At 38.4% G+C, this 18,965-nt stretch overlaps 1 protein-coding gene across 2 annotated transcripts in view; it reads left to right on the top strand.

Annotated features, from left to right (window-relative positions):
* Positions 1-7,458: 7,458 nt before the first annotated feature.
* Positions 7,459-18,965, top strand: part of arhgef39 (Rho guanine nucleotide exchange factor (GEF) 39) — a 45,857-nt gene continuing 34,350 nt past the window's right edge. For both annotated transcript variants that reach the window (XM_034074873.2, XM_034074872.2), the window contains exons 1-4: positions 7,459-7,567; positions 9,768-9,939; positions 11,707-11,801; positions 17,946-18,066. In XM_034074873.2, the coding sequence (XP_033930764.1) occupies positions 9,790-9,939; positions 11,707-11,801; positions 17,946-18,066 (366 nt within the window). In that variant the 5' untranslated portion in view covers positions 7,459-7,567; positions 9,768-9,789. The remainder of the gene's footprint in view (positions 7,568-9,767; positions 9,940-11,706; positions 11,802-17,945; positions 18,067-18,965) is intronic.

The raw sequence follows: 18,965 nt of genomic DNA, 5'->3' as shown, positions 1-18,965 counted from the left end.
TTGAGGAGATTTCGTAATAATGGCAGTTTGTCATTTTGAGGGTATTTCAGTGAAACAAGGCTGTTTTGAACATTTGACAGATTTATGCTTAAATTCTCTGGTAAAGTTACTGAAATATACACTTTGTATATAAAAGCTGAAAAGTAGATAATGACGCGTGCTTTGTGTGTACAGACACACAGAAAACACTGAAAAACACAACAAGAAGGACTGTAATACACATGTATCAGACACGCTCCCCTTGCTAAAATGATGACAACAGTTTTTAGATGTAAAAAACCACTTTTTTTATTTTTTTCACACGCAAAATCAATAGTTATACTGATTGTAGCATCCCCAGGACAGTCTCCAGCTTAGAATTCCCCATATTACTGGAGATATCGTGATGGAGTTTTTTCACTTCAGTCAAAATATTCACGTCTATGCTGTTTTCGACGCAAAGATGCATTACATCTACAAACAGAGCATACAATGAGAGCACATGATACACTGTTGATGTTTGTTTCATTTCTGAGATAATGTTACAGAATGTTTCGGAAAATGAAGATTCCAGGACCACTTTAAATGTTTCGTTTACAATCATTTCCCATTGACCCGGAATAGTACTGCCAGAACGAACGATATCCAAAATGTCTTCTAGTTTACAAACTTCAGCCATTCTGCTTACACGGGGGTCACTACTCATTCTGTTTTCAATCGTCCCCATCATCACACTTATTAAACGGGTAAGGACTACCTTATGATCAATATATACAGAGCGTTTTGCATAGTAGTTTCCCATTTTTATTTTACTTAAAGAAAAAAGTCACTGCATTGAACAAGTCCCTGGCTTCTTCTCCATCCGACTGCTGTTTGTTAGTCTTCTTCTTCTTCTCCATCCAACTCTGTATGGATATTTCAAGTCTCTCCTTGAGGCATCTGCATTTTACAAGCTTGTGCAGAAAGGCTTCCGAAGCGCGTCCTATCCTCAGTTTATCCTCACAAATGCCTTTTTCAATAAGACTCTGGTCAATCACTGCAACGAAGTCGGCGAGCCAAAGTCTTTTCATTAACGCTTTGTAATTGTTTCTGAAGAAGAAATCGGGCATGTCATTCCGACAATCGTGTTGCCTCTGGTCGGGGTTACTGCGTCGGCATTCTTTGCAGATTTCTTTTCTGTACCGATACATCACCATCTCCAGAATATAAAACAATTCCGATTTCACTGTGTCCCTAAACCGAGACTTCTTGACCCGAGGAGTAGCATCAGCAGCAGTAGTACTGCAAGATTCGGGTTTCCCACATGGTGGTGTCGCTGGTGGACTCTGTTCCTGACTGCAACTCGCGGGGGGAGTCTTGGCTTTTCTCTGCTTCATGGCTAGTTTACAACGATCGTCTTAGTGAGGTCCTTCGTTTTAGAAGATTTGCTGAGTGGAGGGTGGGGCTCATTGCGTTGAATGGGGGAGTCAATTATAGAATTGAGAGTTTTTAGAAAAAAAGTTCTTTAAGCGTTGTAGCTTTTTCATCTCATCTCCAGCAATAGGTGAAATTTAAGAATAAGTAATAGTTTGTCATGATTTTACGGAAAAAGTATAGTTTATCAGAAATATGGAAAAGTCATTGTGTACAAATAGTATGTTGAAAATCAAAAAAGAAAACTCAATTCAATACAATTTAATGAATATTTTACCCTGTTCTAAAGTTTTACACCCTTAAAGAAAAACCCCTTCCTTACCAAGTACTTCATATTATACCCTTTTGTTAAGTGTTGCGTACATCAGGGTGTATCTCAAAGTATCTTGGTAACATAAAATAACTAAAATATGTAAGTTTATCAGAAAAAAAAACCCATTGTTTAACTGAACAAGTGTTGCATACATCAAAGTGTGTCTAAAAGTATCTTAGTAACACAAGAAAAGAGAAAAAAAGCCTTGATGTCAACAAAACTGTATTTTTCCACTGAAATAGCGTTAAAATAAAAAAGTGCCTTTAAAGAAAATGTATTCAGACAAAGTATTTTATTTTCAAAAAAAAAAAAAAAGTTTAAGGTTTTGCATACATAAAAAGTGTATCTTACAGTTCCTTTGTGAGAGAATTACACACAAATCTGCCAAGTGTCAGGGAACATTGTTAAAATCACAAACTTACCTTTTAGAGAAACAGTCTTTAAGAAAAAATCTAATCAGACTGTACTTCATTTTCTAGTTTTAAGGTTTTGCATCCCTCAAAGTGTGTCTAAAAGTATCTTGGCAAGAGAAAAAAGCCAAAATCTGCCTTTAAAAGAATCCGAATTCCTTATAAAGTACTTTATATTCACCCAGTTTCAGTTTGCAGACACCAAACTGTATCTAAAAGTATCTTGGTAACACAAGAAAAAGAGTAAGTGTAATTTCTTCGGTAATGTTACAGAATGTTTCTGAAAAATGAAGATTCCGGGACCACTTTAAATGTTTCGTTTACAATACTATTACATATAGAGGAGAGCTCTTCTTCGGGAACATCCTCTCTCCTACTTTGTACCATCCAGTCATTAAGCCCATATCCATTATCCTGGTGATAATAAGGGTAGGCTACATCAGACTTGGTTTTTCTCAGATCCATGGCTAGTTTTCAACGGTCGTCTTGATGGGGTCCTTCGTTTTAGACGATTTTCTGAGTGGGGTGGGACTTATTGCGTTGAGTGGGGGGAGTCAGTGTAGAATTGAGAGTTTTTAGAAAAAAGTTCTTTAAGCGTTGTAGCTTTTTCATCTCATCTCCAGCAATAGGTCATCATTTAAGAACAAGTAATAGTTTTGTCAAGATTCTACAGAAAAAAGTCAAAAAAGTATAGTACGTCAGAAATATGTAAAAGTCATATAGTATGTTGAAAATCAGAAAAAGAAAACTCAATTCAATACAAATTAATGAATATTTTACCCTGTTCTAAAGTTTTGCACCCTTAAAGAAAAACCCCTTCCTTACCAACTACTTCATATTATACCCTTTGTTAAGTGTTGCGTACATCAGGGTGTATCTCAAAGTATCTTGGTAACATAAAATAACTAAAATATGTAAGTTTATCAGAAAAGAAAAAACCTTGTTTATCTGAACAAGTGTTGCATACACCAAAGTGTGTTTAAAAGTATCTTAGTAACACAAGAAAAAGAGAAGAAAGCGTTAATGTTAACAAACACTGGATTGTTCCACTGAAATAATAAATAAATAATTTCAAAAAGTGCTCTTAAAAAGAACAAATGTATTCAGATAAAAGTATTTTGTTAGACTATTAAGTCCACGATGGTTATATTTAACCCCTAACCCATTTGTATTATATGTTTGTTGTCCTAATAAAGCCAGAGTCACCTGAATTAATTTTGTCTCCAGACCTTTTTTATTTTTTACATTTTGTAACAATCTTAAAACATTTGTGGTTTGACTCTTTTTTAAAAAAGTTATTTTTCATCTATAATTTTCAACCAAGCAGCAAGAGGTCAAATGTAAGAACAAGTAATAGTTTGTCACGATTTTATGGGAAATAGTCAGAGCGCGATGTCACATCTTAAAGACAGCTTGAACTGGATAAATGGTTAGTCTTTTTCAAACATACCGTACGCATGTTAGTATATCTGGCCCATCGATTTAGACCCTACTGCCCTAGACGCATGCCCTCAATAGGGTAGTCACGCTTTGGGAATAGGTGTTTCATTTCACAGATCCACCTTGATTGTTGTTGTGATGGCTGAAGGAAGATGACACCGTGTTTATGTATGACATGCAAAATATCTTGAAGTCCTACAAAAAAAAAAAAAAGGGTACAATGAGTACAACAGTTTTTCTTACAATGCATTTTATTGATATGTCACACCCATGTATAGAAAAAACATGTTACAAAAAGAAGTAAAATATAAAAACAGATCAAAAATAAAACATACTTTAACGAAAAAGTATCAAAATAAAATAAAAACTCTTCCTAATGCTGCCAGAAGGCCCAAGCTGCTCTTGTAATCTTCATTTGGGTTTCGTCGTTCTCTACCAGCTGTTCGTATAGTTTCTCGATTTTAGCCTCAAAGAGTCTGGTGTTTCTGAGGTTGTGCAGAATCGCCTCGGTAGCTCCAAAGACTCTCCTCTCTGACACATGAAGGTGGTTCTGGTGCAGAGCGTCCCGAATGGCTGGAATGAAACGAACGGTCCACAGTCTCTTTACCACTTCATCATAGTGTCGATCCAAATAGTATTCATCGGTAGGGAATAAACACTCGTGCTGCCTCTGACTGGGGTGATCGACTTGACATCCGTTACATGTGAGGGTCTTTTTCACCAGTATAATGTCCATCGATGTCTGACTTTGTTTAAAAAGTTCTTTAAGCTTTGTAGCTTTTCCATCAATCATTTCCATCCATGCAGTCAGAGGCACCCTCAAGGACGTTTGAAATACCCCGCAGGTAGAATTAAAATACTCCAAAACAAAATCATCAGAGGAGTCCTTACCCAACGTCACCAAACGGCTTGAGCGGTAATACCAACGCCCAGAGGGTCCGCTTTTAGTTTCCCAGACGGTGCCTGTCAGGACTCTTCTCCCCTCTGGTTGTGTGGGAATATCTCCTTCTTCTTCCTCCACATTGAGGGGTAAGGATGCAGGCTCTTCTTTAATCTCGCATGCTGTTTGTGTTTCTTTGTTTTTCTTTGCAAATATCTTGTACACCTCTGGTTCCACGATGGTTTCTTGATGCACTACTTCTTCCGATACAATGGTTGCTTGTAGATCTCGGGAAGACACCAGAGTTAACACAGCCCAATCTGTTGAGGTCAGTGTCGCTTTAACACTACGGGGTCCATACGTTTCTCCATTCTTCAGATTGTAGAAATGCAGTTCATTAGCCATATAGTTGAATATATAACCCCAAACATCGCCATTTTTTAGAATCCATTCTTCGTGAAGTTCTTCGGCTGTAGGCGTCTGAACCCGGCATACAAACTGCATTCGTTTCTTGATTGGAGCACCCAACGGATGGCTGTAAGTTGTCACCGGTGTCTCGCTGATTAAATTCATATCAAGACGTCTCTTGGCCATTTTCTCTCGACTTGAAAAATATTTAAGAGTGACTAAAGACGATGGCTTTTTATTTAGACAGAGGGAGAGGGTGAGGGGCGGGGAAAGTGTGTGTGTGTGTGTGTGTGTGTGTGTGTGTGTGTGTGTGTGTGTGTGTGTGTGTTCCCCCTCCTCCACCATATGTTCTCTCCCCTCATGTCCTGTCATGTCCTGTTTGCAAAAACAGAGAGGTTTAAATATATGTTTTTAAGATGCCTTACTTTTGATTAATTTCATGTTATTTGCAAGTATTTGTAAGTTACATTCGATACTGTATACAGGATTAACCACACAGGAAGTGGTAAGGAGGCGGGACATATATCCTAGGCATATTAATTGATTGAAAACAACGGCATTTTATTTTTCTCATTTTTTTTAATTTTAATTTATTTTTTATTTTTATTTTGAAAACCGGAAGCGGGGGCGGGACATCCGCCGGAAGCGGGGGAGGGACATCCGGTCGAACGAGGCGGGACTTCCGGTCGAACGAGGCGGGACTTCCGGTTTCAAAATAAAATAAAAAGGCGGGACTTCCGGTCAAATAAGGCGGGACTTCCGGTCAAAAGGGGGCGGGGCGACCTGTCACTTTTTCTGCATACTAATGAGATTGAAGTGGCATTTGTATTACTACTTACACATGACAATAAAGCCTTGAATCTTAAATCGTATGAATGTGAGGATGATTTAAATTATTTACTTATTGATTCATTTCTTTGTTAATTATAATTTGTATAGTAACCAGAATTGTATTAGTGGAAATGGTAAAATGGTTAATTCTGAATAGTGCTGGAGTAGTAAGGTTCCTGAAAATAGAAAGAAATACAATCGTACTTAAGTACAGTAGCGGGCTATTTGTGGATATTTGGATCATGTATTTGTGTCGTGCTTTACACTTTGTACTTCTAGTCTTATAATAAGTTAAAGAGAAGAAACACATTTATAAAAAAAGTAGACGTTATATAAGGCGTGTGGTGCAGTGGGTTGTGCGTTGGTGTTGTGGATCAGGGGGTCACAGGTTCAAACCCCACTGCAGTCAGCATGTCGTTGTGTCCCAAATTGCTCCTGTGGGGATTACCCAGAGTATTGAGTATGTAAGTCGCTTTGGATAAAAGCGTCTAACAAGTGACATGTAATGTAATGTAATATAACAAAGGTAAACCCCTGATTGGTCCTTAGCCAGACAAAAAGAGACAGATTGTTTTGTAATTACCAGTCGAACTAAAACTAGATGTGAATTTAATTAAGTTACCAGCTACTTTAAAATGTACTGATCAACTGGTTTAACAATATTGTTGTACTTGTAATACGTAGGTGGAAACAACGTACAACTCCTGACATACCAGGATATCCACTGACTTACAGCAGGACTTGGCCTCTACCGGCACTAGATGTCAGTGTTCTCGCTGCTCTGTGTAACTGCAGGCAATATGAATATACAGCTCGAGGAAAATGCATCCTATTTCTCTCCCTTGAAAGTCCTCCTCATGGATTTCATTCTATAGCCTCCTGTGTCATGACCTGATTAGTGAGGGCATCACTTTTATCTCATAATGAGCAGCAAACTGCTGAGCTGCGCTTTCTTCACGAGCCACTCTCATATCAGCCAATTCACCATCTACAGTAGCACCACTTGTTGCCCGTTCACATGTATCTTTAAATAGAAAGATAACTGTACACACTTACAAAGGCAAATCCAATGAAAGTTTGAGAATAATTTGTCCTGAGAAGGGTGAAGAAAAACAGATAAACCCAAACAGTTCCACTCTTAAGTATACAACAAGGAGTTATATTACTTAATACTTTTAAGCTATGTATAGTTATGACTGAAAATGTTATTTTCCGGTATAATATACCATTTGTATTTATTCTTAAAGCATTTATTTATGTTTTTATGTTTGAAAGACGTAAAGATACGTTTTTTTAATTGTACCTTACATAGACTACTTCTACACAAAAACTTCAATATTTTTTTGTCCAAAAATCTTTAAATACTTGTTAAAAATAGATTATCCGTTACTCATATGTCAAAATGTTATAATTCATAGTTGAGCTTGGTAATGGAATAGAAAAACATTTAGTTTTTTTGTAGGGTTATTTTGGTTATTTATTGAAAAAATTGAAATCTATAAGAAGTCTTCATTTGGAAAACTCTAAATCAAGTTGTAGACACATTTAATTAACTACAGCACTATGGCACCACTATAAAAATAAAATAAGAAGTAAATAAAAACTAAATGTGAATTTATTTGACAAATATTTGTATCTGAAATATAATTTTGTTTTTCTTTCTTTACTTTTTCTTGTTACTTTGTCTGTATACGTGTTCTCCTGATGTGAAGTTCATATTTGTCTTGGATAAAAAAAGGAAAGGAAGTTCAGAGTGGAGCTGCTGGGAGGTATTTCCTGTCATTGTCCCGACGTGGAGCAGCCAATCAGAGCTCACGTCAACATCGCAACCCGGAAGAGGGAAGCTCGAACCAAAAAGAGCGCCTTGGTTGAAAGTGGAGACGTTACCTCAAGGTAAGGCCGTACTTTTTAACATACGGTATATAGTATAAACCATGTAAAGACATTTTATGTTATCGACAGCAGCTTGTTCCTAACACGAATCAACCTCAGTGTAACAAATAACGTTATTGTTTTATTTTACGTGATACATTGGTTGCTCATAATGCTTCTTGCCAGATTCAAGCGATAACATACTTTCGTCAAAAAGTGATATCGACGTTGCAAAAAAGGAAACGTGTTATATCTTTTTACTTTGCATGTGTCAAGCCGTATATTCCTCTTTAAAGATGCAATAACTGGCAACACGTGGTAGTAGAATATCTTTCTAGTGTTTGTTTAAGTAGCCTATTTTATTTGTGGGGTGATTTTCCGGAAGTAATGTTATTAAAAAAAGGCTACAACAAAAGACAACACAACGCATATAATCATTAAAACATGTTGATCTTCTCACCTGAATGTCAGAGTGAAGTCTATTGGCTAGATTTAATTAAACCTTTGAAGGGAAAAACAATTACATTGATCCACAGTTGTCCAAATCCCTAATCTAAGCAAGTTTAATTACAAAAACACAACAACAACAACAACAACAACAAAAGTTAAAATAGAAAGTGTATAAGATGTCTTACCAGTGCGAAATAAAAATAACAATCAAAGGAGGATTCCTTGAAATCAACCAGAACATGATACTTTATTTATCCTGGGGGGTAATTGGGACATGTTGGCACAGTTGCTGGATTTTAAAGTGAAAAAAAGAAACAGTTGATCCATTTGAATACCGTCATAAAATATGAGATCAAATAAAAATAAAATAGGAATACAAATATTCATATTGTAAAGATAAGAAGTTGTAGCTAAAAGCTGCAATGAATGTTGTTAATATTAACAAAGAAGCTACAGTAACATGTCCAATAAGATAACATACAATAGATACAAAATATGTATATAAACATAAGAAGTTAAAGTAAAAATGTACAATAAAAAGAAAATACAATGAAATAAAGATATCCAAGGCAAGGTCAGTTTATTTATATAGCACTTTTCAGCACAAGGCAATTCAAAGTGCTTTTCAAAAATGAAAGACATTAAGAGCATTAAACACATTAGAAACATTCAAAAGCAAAGAAAAATAAAACATGAATAATAAACACATAAGAAAATAAGTAAAAATGTGCACATTGTATATCAATATATAACACATATCACAATATATACAGTGCTGCATTACTATTAACAAGCTCTAGTCTTAATGCTGAAATGCACATTTATAAGGATGTGTCTGCTGAGTGTCCTTGTGTCAGTCTATGGGGTCACAGTGAGGACATGCTTTCTACACTGAGGTGTTTGCAGCTCTGGACTCTGGCTACAGCTTCATAGTTAACTGGAGAGATGTGTTGTTGGATGGCTCTGTAGTTTCGCTCGTCCTCCAGTCACAGCGAGGCTCACCATGTGAGTGTCTCCCCGTGGGAGAGGTGCACCCTGGGTAGCATTGATCAGGCCCTCTTGTTTACAGTGTATCCTCCTCGGGGACAGAACAGGGGTTAATTGCTGTTAAAGCTCTGCTCTCTGCCCACTCCTCGCTCTGCTAATACAGAGGAGATGACACTAATGAGGGGAGGGGGGATAGCAGCTACACTGCTGTAAGTCGGCTGGGGGGGGGTTACCACAGCTGGTTAAAATGAACAGACTCATTTATGTGTTTGTTTTATCAAGTCATCCATTTTCTCTGTGTTAATGATTCAAGAATTCAAGCATTTCCCAATTTGTAAGGTATCTCTATCTATTCTCACTTCTACTGTTATGCCACAATTATAATGTATCACAGACAACATTTGTTTACGTGAGTTGTTTTTGTAAAGCAGGGCATACATTGTTTGGCTTAGTCAAACAGCATCAAATAGGAGAAGAGAAAGACAGTTTACATGTCCAACTGATCAATCTAGAAGTGACCTGCTGGTTAGGGTGTGGAGTTGAGTTGTTACTCTCCCCTGTTCTTGTATCAATATGAAGGGACATGATGTTGGTATTAAAAACTTTGAGTTTGTTTAGTCCAAATAGTATTGACCAATCATGTTAGAGCGCGCTTTGTTTGACTGCAGGTATCAGCGGGCAAAGGAAGGGGAACACATTGGCCGAAATGCAGTCTCTAAACGGATTGGCTATCATCTGTAAAGGGACTACTTGTGAGCAAATCAATGTGTCTCTGTCTTTACAGTGTCCTCCTCGTCACCACCAGCATGAGTTTCTCCCCTGGTCCAGTCGGCCCCCCCGGGGGAACAGATATCCAGGAGCAGAGGGACCGCTGGGAGCGCAAACGCAGCCGAACAGCCAAAGAGTTGGTGCAGACGGAACAACGCTACTGCCAGCAGCTGGAGCTGGTCACCACCGTACGTACTGATCACTCGGAGCCACCTGATCTGAAGTATCAGTGACATCTCCTTTTGCAATGATGGGTTTATTTAGGTTTGATTTATAAATGATTAGGTTCAATTCCTTCCTGAGTTTGCCTGACCTCTTCTCTCCTTGGATCCTCTCTTCTTTTTCCTTTTCTGTCCCTCCCTTCGATCTCCTGTCCTCTTCCACATGCTATTTCCATTACCACAAATCACATGTATGATGGCTACAAAAAGGTACCTAGTTGAGTTTAGGAAGTCTGAGATCAAATCTCTGTGAAGTAACATCTGCATCAACACTCTTTTGGACAAAGCATCATAAAACAAATCTCCTCACTGCAGTCTTACTATTAATCTATGACTGCTTCTTTTCTAAAATGTAGAAAGATATTAGCATGCTACGACTGCTGTTACATCTGACCAAGGTTTACCTCGTCTAAAAGGCCAGTTTAGCCAAATGACCTATTATCTCACTTTTATCCAACTATGTTCTGCCCCTTATCGCGGGCAGGAATGTGTTGGCAGCAGACTAAGCAGGGTTTGAGGGTAGGGAGGTTTTTCCATGCAAGATGAAATACATAAATACATTACCATTATTTACTTTTATCCAAAGCAACTACCAATAATGACGTAAAAGGACTATTTAATAAATATTTTTTACATTTGAATGTCATTTTTACTGCCCTGAGCACTCTCGCCATGGCAGGATACTACTAAACGAAAATGTGTATTTCCATAATTAGAGTATACCAACCCAAATATTTTGTCCACACTGAAAATATCAGGGTTCTTACGGTCATTAAAAACCTGGAAAAGTTATGGAAAACAATATTTTTCCCAAAGTTTTGGAAAAGTCATGGAAATGTAACTAAAGTTGCATCAAATATAATTTATATTTTATCTAATCGCCGAAATAGTAATACTATAATAATAATAATAAATACTGTATTGTATAGTAATGAAACGTAAAATGGCATTTAACTGTCGAGGTATTTTGCTGGTGAGATTTGAGCTGCGTGTAGAAGCTAGTAAGCCTACTATTGGATTTGTTTTAGATAGGCACAACATGTTTCATACCTTATTTTCCTGTTCCATGTTAAAATAAACCATTTTCAGTGGTACTGCTGAGAGAGTAATTTTTTTGGTCATGGGAAATTAGGTAAAGGTCATGGAAAATCATTTGTGAAAAAGTGTATGAACCCTGAAATATACAGTAAAGTATATACAGCGAATAAAGACAAACGAAATTCTTAACATTCTCAGAGGCCACCGCAACATTAAACACGTGAAGTGCGCTTTCTGAACAACACATTAACAGAGTAAAGGTAGCATTGGGGGAAGTGGTCCTCCCTGTGGAGAGAACAGACTCACCACTGCGACCTCATTTCTACACAATTACTCACCCTCCACCCGTTCACTCCAATTAGGAGGCATTTTAGGCCTAATGCACATTCAATTTGCTAATCCCATTTTCACTTCAAATGACTTGAGACCGGCACAGCTGTCACTGTGTTGTGGGCCTTAATGTACAACAACATCCCTCTGTACTGTGCTTCATGCAGATGAGTCCCGTGTAATGGTAACATATAATGGGTTTAGCTTTAAGGCAAACCAACCTCTAAGTTAGTATGTGTTTTGTTCATCTGTTTGCTTAGTTTGGAGAGTGAGATGTCTGCACCTCATTAAAAAAGAAAATCAAAGGCTTATCCACTCAGATAAATAACATAATTGTATCTCTGCTCGCTTGTTTTTTTTCCACAGTTCTTTGTGGAGATCTTGAAGGCCAAAGGAACCCTGAGGCAGGACATTAGAGAAAGCATCTTCAGTTCAATTAAAGCCATTCATTCTGTAAACCAGTAAGTATCCTCTGAATAATTTACACAATATCTGTGGGATATTGGCACGAGGATTAGCCATTCTTTCTTAAGAAACGCCATCTAGATAAGCTCTTAGTTTACCAAAGCATATTCCTTATCTTCGCCATTAGTGGAGTCAATGATATTGTGTTGCAGCGCTGAGATGTTCTCTTTCCCCGGTGGATGCATATCAGGTATAATCACTCCAGGTGGTATCACAAGTGAAGAGCTTTATTGTTCTTATAGGCAAGGCAAGGCAAGTTTATTTATATAGCACCTTTCAGTACCAGGCAATTCAAGGTGCTTGACAAAAATGAAAGACATTGAGACAAAGGCATTTAAAAACAGTAAAAGATAATAAAAGAAACATTAAAAGAAAAACAAAAAATGAAAGACATTAAGAAAATGGCATTTAAAATCAGTCATTAAAAAGAAAAGCTAATAAAATAAACATTAAAAGATAAAAGTTACAGTGCAGTCTAAGATATGAATAGTTCAATTATTTCGGTTCTTGATTTTTAATTTATTCACAGAACCTCCTTTTGGAAATCCGATCATTTCCGTCCCGATTGTTAATTTAGACTGATTGTTTTCACCATGTTATGCTCGCATGACATCCACAATCGGACCCTCAGGAGGGTGTACTAGCCCCCTACTCTGCTTTGCGTTCCATAACAAAGTCTTTAAGTGTTACCTGAACACCCCGTGTTACCAAAACACTATTTTTCACCCGTCAGTGCTGTGATACTTGTTCCTCAGTACAACTCACCTAAAAACTGATCGTAAACCCTGGCTACGATGGATATCCCAAATATCCTACTTTCGAGCAGTCCCTCTCATAAATGTCATGGAGAAATTAATTACGTTTAAATTTAAAACATTAAAAGAAAAAATACATGGATAAAAGTTACAGTGCAGTTTAAGATGTGAATAGTTCAATTAAAAGCAGCGACAAAAAGAAAAGTCTTCAGCCTGGATTTAAAAGTAGTCAGAGTTGCAGCGGACCTGCAGGTTTCTGGGAGTTTGTTCCAGATATTTGGAGCATAATAACTGAACGCTGCTTTACCATGTTTAGTTCTGACTCTGGGGACAAAAAGCTGACCAGTCCCTGAAGACCTGAGAGATCTGGATGGTTCATAATTTAGCAGGAGGTCAGAAATGTATTTTGGGCCTAAACCATTCAAAGCTTTATAAACCAGCAGCAGTATTTTGAAATCTATTCTTTGACACACAGGAAGCCAGTGTAAAGACTTCAGAACAGGAGTGATGTGATCCACTTTCTTAGTGTTAGTGAGGACTCGAGCAGCAGCGTTCTGAATTAGCTGCAGCTTTCTAATAGATTTTTTAGTGAGACCTGTAAAGACACCATTAAAGTAGTCCAGTCTACTGAAGATAAAAGCATGGACAAGTTTTTCCAAATCCTGCTGTGACATTAGTCTTTTAATCCTAGATATATTCTTTAGGTGATAGTAGGCTGATTTAGTAACTGTTTTAATGTGACTGTTGAAACTCAGGTCAGAGTCCATGACTACACCTAGATTTCTGGCTTTATCTGTTGTTTTGAACATTGCAGACTGAAGCTCAGCGCTAACTTTTAAACGTTCTGCCTTGGCTCCAAAAACCATTACCTCAGTTTTATCTTTGTTTAATTGGAGAAAGTTCTCTTATAGACAGTTCATGGCTTCTCGCTGCCTACCTGATTTGCTTATGAACGTCTCAGAGAGCAAGTAGACAGAGCTGAGAGAAGCACATCTCTTCACATTGAAGTTATTTTTGGAGAAATACTACTGGAAAACACAAAGAGACTGCTGGAAGCTGGAACTGCTGTCTTTCAATACTGAAGGTTGATTGAAAGGAAAACTTAAATGTAACAATTTCAGTAAAGTACCATCTATCAAACACATTTGCCTCTTGTCTACACTCCAATCACATAAAGGCACCACCTTAAAATTCATACAGACTCCAAAGCGGTTCATTTGTGAATGATGTCACCCGAGGCTTACTTAGATGATTCCCAACAAGAAAAAGGTCATTTTTATATCAAAATATGTATAAAGTCTAATGTTTGAATTGTTCAAATGACCTCACATAATTTACATTGATCTTTCTCTCAAGGTGCAGTAAAAAACAAATCTCCAAGAACACTTGAAAGACTTGGATATATAAATAAAAGGTTTATGTTTGAAGTTAGTGAATGTGTTTGTACTAGGGCATTCGGCTATGTTATATATAAATCAAATCAATTTGGGGTTTTTGAATGCTGATAGCAAAACTGAATTATTTTCTTTCAATGTGTTGAAACATCTTTTTTATATTTGTTGGATTTTAGTCTTGATTCTGAGGCACTTTACGAATGGATACACACAATCTATTGGAGAACCTCCCTCCAGGTGGCACTTTGGGATGTAGCCTTTGCAGACCATTTACATGCACACAAACACAACACATTACAGGAAGTTGAATACCCCTAAAAGCATAAAAGGGCCCCTTTAACAATCACCCCTATTGGCTGCTGCTGGTACCAGGCTTCACAATTACGGTCAGTCGGCCTCTAAATTCGAGGAACCCGCCATATTTGCTTTCTATTGTCAGAGAACAGCTTAACTGACAAACATGCAATTCCCTATCAGAAACACACAGTTTAACAAACAGTGGAGCGAGTGGTTGGGATACCTTTGGTTCCATTTCCAGACTAAATAATGAGCGGTGCCGTTCCCTCAGGCTCCCATCCTCTGCAGACTGACAGGCTTTCTTGTTGAGAGTGCTACGATGAAGATTGAAGCATACATTACACAGTCTGATGTATTGGATAAATGGTTCTGCAGTTCCCATACATCTTCATTATGAGCCCCTTATTGAATCAATGGTTGAAACATAATGGCAAGCACCCATTTAAAAAGCGGTCCATGGAGAGACGGTGTGTTAGTGCTAGACTGATTTACCACTGCTCAGTGATTGATTATGGATTTTCCCATATTCTTCCATTTTCTTCAGTGACATTTAGTATACATTGAATATATGTAGGGTAGAGCCAGGAGTAATCAGCGTGGTGATAATTAGCTATCAAAGATGGATGGATGTGGGGGACTTCCTCAATCCTCTGTCAAAACATGACACGTCAAGTAAGTCAATCTTAATGCAATACACAGTATCCAAGTAGCATGTTGCTATCGTGTCAGCCAGGAAGCGCACTGTCTCTTTAAAACGAAGGGCTGGGAATCAAACCGTGCAACTAGGCAACACAATTCATTGACATGTTATCACAAAATGGGTTAGTGCAGTATTCTAATCACAGTAGGCGTAATATTTGTGTTCATATTATTTTTGAAATAATAACCTTGTGGCGGTGCTGCAGAGACATCCCGACCTACAAGATGTTTACTGCAGACTTCCACAGAAATCTATGTTTGGTATAGATCCTCCTGAAGAGAATCACACCTTATCATATCAATGATAATGAGAATAATGATGCCACACCGATCTATCCCTCCAATATTTTGGATCATATTGTAATTGCAATATCAGTCAAAAATAATCTTCCAAATGTTGGAGCCCTGCTACCAACATATATTCTTGTGTGTACCCAAATGTGCCAAAACAGTATTGTCTGTTTGGAAACTATTTTATATTGTTTTAACAGTTTCTTATTTGAATATTTTATTTGTTCCGAATAATTCTTGTTTAATCGCTCGTGTTTCAAATGCCGTTTAACTTCGACCTTTTTTTATGGCTTGTGTGACAACAAAATGAGTTTGGTTTAAACACATAAACCCAGTAATCAAAGCCCTGTTAGATGTAAAATATTTATATTTTACGTTGGATGGTACACGAAAGACAAATAAAACATACCGCTACGATTACCTACTTTCTTACAACTTAATTCTGTTGTAAAACAAATCAAAACCCTAAGAAATGTTATCAGAATCAGTGCACCAACAGACAGCTTAACAAGCCGGTCACATTATGATGGAGCTCACTTTAAACTCCAGCTGAATGGGAAATATATTGCGGGTGTGAAGGGAATCGACGTCTCCGTGAGAGAAATATATTCGCACGATGATTTTAGCAGCTGGACACTGATTCCTCCGATGAGCTGTTGATCCTCGGCAGCAAGAAACCACTCGAATGGCAGAGTGAGAGCGTCAGCCCTGCACAGCCTAATGGCTCTCTGATAGTAACACAAGTGTGTCAGTGTGCGCACAGTGGAGGTGTATTCATCTGAAGTTCCTCTCTTTATTTACTTGACTCCGATTGGCGTGCAGTGGCAATCGTAGTAATGAATTCTGCCTTCATTAAGCTTTGTTGAGTTTCATAAGAAAAAGGAGCTGTGAATATATTGATATGCCACGCCATTCATTCTGCTTCTGACTGTTTATGGAGAGCAATCCAATTATCCCCAGCTGCTAACAGGACACAGGAGTCAGCTACTTGAAATAGCTGTCAGTGGGAGGAATAGCTTCCAGTAAGGAGGAAAAACAATCGGCAATAGATGTGAAGGGGAGGAGGGGGGGTCACGATGAAAATAGGGTCGTGTTGAGACGACATAAGAGTGACATGAGTCAATATGTCTCAAGAATCTCATCTTACATTTAAAGTGAAGCAAGAAAACGTTTTTATACTGCTTTGTTTCTTCTCAGTGACACATGGCAACCGTTATTTCATTAAGTAGCCGTTTATGTGACACGGTGTCCTAACAATTAGTATTCCTCTGTTGAAGACGTCCCCCAAACCAAGGCGCCTTGTCCTGAATTGTTTGGTCGAGGTTGCATCCGCCCCAGATGTCGCCACCGCTCGGAATGAATGTGGATTATAGCCACACGCGCAGAATGCTAATGCTATCTCCGTCCTGCTGCTGATGGCCAGACAATTTAATTGCTGCGGAAAAAAAGCATAAAAAATGTAATCCATAATTTCATATTCATCATAATAGCCTCTGGCAGTGAGAGGGAGAAAAAAAAAAACGGAAATACAGTTTTTCCCGCCCTTTGCCCTCGTTAGAACTCTCTCGGCTGCTCCTGCATCTCCTGATTATGAACAGAGGCTACCTTGGCGCACAACTTCATTAAAATCTATTTAAATCAACTTCAACGGCAAAGTGCTCCTTCTTTCTGTATGTACGAATGGAAGTCTCTGGGAACATCATTAGAGGGTAGGATTGTGTGTACGTGTGTGTGTGTGTTTGTGTGTGTGGTACTTCCTCTAAGTTTGGATAACAAGCTCCTTCACAAGTGTCAACACCCCCAACCAATTGCGTCCGTGTTACTGTAATGTGCCTGACAGGCTGAACGACTGCCATGCCTCCGCCTTGATCCAGTTGTTTTGTTCCTGAGTTCAGCGTGGCGTGTTCTGACTACAAAGTGGCCCTGAAGGTAGACCCACCGTCTTGGTCCCGAGTAAATACGACACCCACAGGGAGAGGCCTTCAAATGAAAACCGCGGAGCCTCGCCCGCTAAACCTCCCATTAACGGGGAAGCAATCCTCTGAGCTTTGCTCAACCTCCGCACTCTTTCTAAACAAGTGTGTCTTCGCAGAAAACGACGCCTCAGATATGATCTCGCCTTATTTGAGCTCCCTTTTTCCCACTGATGCGTAGCAGCAGTGCATTGTCAGGCAGTAATGTGCACTAACTCAAAGTCCAATGCGGTTTGACTGCAGGCTAAGTGCTCACTGGGGGGCACTTTGAAAATGAACGCAGCAAAGATCTCTGATGCACAAACATATGCCACACATATTGAGAGACTTATCTCTGCCATGTCCTGGGTTCAAATAGGCGTGTTTTCTGATTCAGTAATGAGGGCTGCCTGTTTGCATGCCATGGTCAGCGTGTTGTACAAATGTATGATGTTTTTTATTTAATCCTACTGGACTTTGAGGAGTAAAGACATCTAATGTTTCTGACCAATGCTGGCAACACCTTTGGTAAAATAAACTATAGGACTTGTGGTTCCTTTATGAAGTAGATGCTATGTGTCTAGATGCTTTAATAGCTGATGTAAACCTTTTATCTCCAGAAGCACTTAAGAAAATGACCGATTTATAATATAATCTCAGCTATTTATTTCCATTATTTTGCAGTCATTCAGCCCTAGTATGATTATTTTGTATTTGATTATGTGTAAACTGTTGTTCATTTTTTTTTCCAGATCTCTGCTGGTCCATTTGGAGAACAGCTACTTTGGCCGAGGTTTCGAGCAATTCTGTCCCCACCTTTCCCACTACGACACGTATGCGGACAACATCTACAAAGCCAGAAAAGCGCTCACGGTAGGAACACAGTAATTCCACATGTAAACACACTGCTCTCTCACACATGACATTACATAGCTGATGCAATGGCAACACTTTCATGTATAGCATTGCTGAACTAGTTCAATCCACTTTCCAAATAAATTGGTTATATGGTTCTATTATGAACTCTCAATAGTTTTACTAGAAATTGCATGATGGAACTATTTCTTGGCGAACAAGTTATGGATGTAGTAACTTTAGTCTTTGTGGACTTTACTTTAGAAGTAATGGGCGGATGCATTTATTGTTTGTCGAGAAATCGTTTCCGCATGTAACGCATGCTGAATTGATTGTCAGTGAGCTTACAAGGTGTCAGTAGGTGTACTTTTAAACTCCATACAAAGTTTCCCGGGCTTCCAGTTCTTATGCTAGCACGTCCTGACTCGATCTACATACTTGTCACAAGACACGATTGATTGATGTCACACATCTCAGAAGAAAACAAACGAGCATATTTCCCAAACTGTTGTAATATTCCTTTAAACTTTACCCCAGCACATTTCAACATAGCTTTCCATAAAAGGAACCCTGGTACAGTACAACGTTCTGCTTTGTTTGTGGATTAGCCATGCCGACGTCTTGCTAGCTTCGCATCAAAGCTGAAAAGATAATATTGTCTTAATTATGAGGCATGATGTGTCGGCGGAACGTTGACCAATTGCATCGATTACGTACCAAGCCCTGTAAGTTTGCATTGATCCTGCTGCAGATCGACATCCATTGTAATTGACTGAACAGGGAAGCGTGTTGTCGTGACAGGTGTGCTCGTTTACTCAGGTGACCAATGAGCAAGCTTCTAGTAGAAACCACTCAGTGTCTTAAGAAGATTAATCTATGACCCACATCAGTCGGATCACGTTAGGGCTGTAATAAAA

Source organism: Pseudochaenichthys georgianus, chromosome 23 (assembly GCF_902827115.2).
Source record: "Pseudochaenichthys georgianus chromosome 23, fPseGeo1.2, whole genome shotgun sequence".
Lineage (NCBI taxonomy): Eukaryota > Metazoa > Chordata > Actinopteri > Perciformes > Channichthyidae > Pseudochaenichthys > Pseudochaenichthys georgianus.
This window is presented reverse-complemented; position numbering and strand designations above follow the sequence as displayed.